Source organism: Diadema antillarum, unplaced genomic scaffold, assembly GCF_040938485.1.
Source record: "Diadema antillarum isolate AM-2024a unplaced genomic scaffold, OU_Dant_1.0 scf00000103, whole genome shotgun sequence".
In the NCBI taxonomy this organism is placed as follows: Eukaryota; Metazoa; Echinodermata; class Echinoidea; order Diadematoida; family Diadematidae; genus Diadema; species Diadema antillarum.
Window position 1 is genome coordinate 6497341 of NW_027270992.1, and position 2322 is coordinate 6499662.

Genomic DNA, 2322 nt, shown 5'->3' on the forward strand with positions numbered 1-2322 from the left:
CCTTTAAGAACGTCTAATTTGTGTGTTTTCATTAGGCATAAAAAGTACAGTTATACTTATATAATCTTAAAGGTACAATCAGGGAATAATGTACCCCGGTCCTAAGTCCTATAAAAATAACCCTATCCTAACCTGTTCCTCATGTCCTACACCTATACCTACTACATCATATTTCCAGTTGACGTATCTGTATCACATTCTTTCACACACCGACAAAAATGCTGTAGCTCCTGAAGACATGGTTACTAAAATTAAATCACACATACCTTAATCAGGCCTATTAAGATATGAAAATACCTCCTCATAACACAATTTGGAATTGTAAATACCTGAAAAACAATGTTGGTACAATTTTTTAACACAGGTAGTAAGTTTGAACCCAGTGTAAATGCTTAAGAGTTCGATATCTTTTATATATTTAAACTAGTTTTCAAATTTTAGATTTGAGAATATTCATAAATATGCATGAATATTCATGATAAAGAAACCAATGGTGAAGACGAAGCAGTCCTATTAAAAAGTTTTAAAACGCTCATTGAAGACGAAGGCGTAGCAGACGTAATAAAAACGTTTTGTGGACGTTCTGAAAACGTTTCACGTATTCTGGGTTCTGGCTTTCATGAATATGACAATATATTTTATGTAATGTACGTATAATCACGAATTTCTTGACAACTTGGCGACTTTGCTATTTTCATTGCATTGATTTTGTCCTCTTCCACATAGGAGTATTCTTCCGTGGTCAAGTCAGGGTTACTGTCGGGAACGAGATACCCAAGTTCATCGGTTTGAGCCAGGGTTTGGCTCCTGTGGTCTGAACAGAAATCCCTGCTTCCCACCATCACATCTGTCGACGAGTAGTGGGCTACCTTCCCACCCATTTTCCTTGCTCTTCGCACGACAGGAGATGCTCTAGCACTGACGTCACTGTCGTCTGTTACATCGCCGACGTCTGTATGGAACGGGACAGAGGACGTGTCGGATTTACCAGTCATGAATCCGTCGAGTAACGCTGCCGATGTATTCGCGTAGTAGTGGGCCGCTGCCGGAGTTGATGAGGTCGACTGAAACGTGTGGCCCTGACTGCTGGGAGGGAGCCTGTCACTTGTACCTTCCCGTCCTCTTGGGGAAGTCCTATTTCTCGACACTAGTCTTTTCAATGACAAGTAGGGCGGCACACTACGAGTTTTGGGGGGACTGCTCACATCTACCCTGTTCTCTCTGGCCATTGGTTTTGGGCGATTCTTCAATACACAAGCACAACAGCAGATGACCACAATAGCGAGAAATAGACAGGTGGAGCACAAGGCGATCACCATAGGCGAGGACAGTAAACGAATGATCTCGTTGATTGCCACGTCGGCTACGATCACAGATAGGAGGGCATCGGAGGTGACTGAAAAGGAATCATTGGAGTACGTGCACTGGACGAGGATAGGTTCTTCTGTTGCAAGTTTCACATTTCGAAGAAGTAGAACACTAGCCCTGCCGTCGTTGGTTACATGCATGTTTGACTCTATTTCTGTGGTATCAATCAATCTGGAAGACACTTCCCACCTAAACGAGCCTTGTGGAGCGTCAGCACTTGCTACGCACAGAAACATGGCATCCATTCCTTGCTGGATGACGGTGTACATCGGTTCCACGCGAATACCTCGTCGAGTGTCGATGTCGGACGTTGATGTGTTAGGCGAATTGACCTGCGTAGAGCACGACTCCATGTACTCCATACCGCCTTCACTTCCCCTGAGTTTACAGGTGAAGTTTTGGCACTGCGACCAGTCTGTGAGCGCCACCCTCGCCATAGCCCTTCCTCCAACAAACATCTTGCTGAGAATTCTTTGCCTGTCGCAGAAGAGCTCTGGCGTCGCGTCCGGGAGAGCGGTGGTAGACCAGCTGCACGTTAGATGTACATCCCTCTCATTCATATTAATCATGTTCATCACGCGGGGCAGGACTGATGCCGAGCAGGACGGCGATTCACGAGGAGTCTCCAGCCTGGTCGTCGGAGCAGTAGCATTGGGCAACCGAGCCAGTATCTGTACAGAGACAGTTCTCACCGCAGACATCACTAGTCTGTTCGTCACCCTGACGCACTGGTATGTCCCCGTGACGTTCTCGTATACCTTTCGAATGTGAAGAGAATATCTCCCCAACTCCGGATTGACAATCAAATTAAAATTTTCTTTACAAAACAATTCGTCTGTATAATAGAACATTTCCTTTGTACTGATAATGCGATGATACCGCAAAGACAACCAGTGGATTGTATCGGTGGTGGGAATGTCCGCCTCACATTCTAAGACTATGCTCTCTCCACGT

General features: G+C 45.3%; 1 protein-coding gene across 1 annotated transcript; it reads right to left on the reverse strand.

The window, feature by feature from the left end:
- Positions 1-638: 638 nt before the first annotated feature.
- Positions 639-2069, reverse strand: LOC139719046 (uncharacterized). The gene has a single exon (XM_071630489.1). It carries the CDS (start codon positions 2067-2069, stop codon positions 639-641), a length of 1431 nt encoding a protein of 476 aa, XP_071486590.1.
- Between the last annotated feature and the right edge of the window lie 253 nt (positions 2070-2322).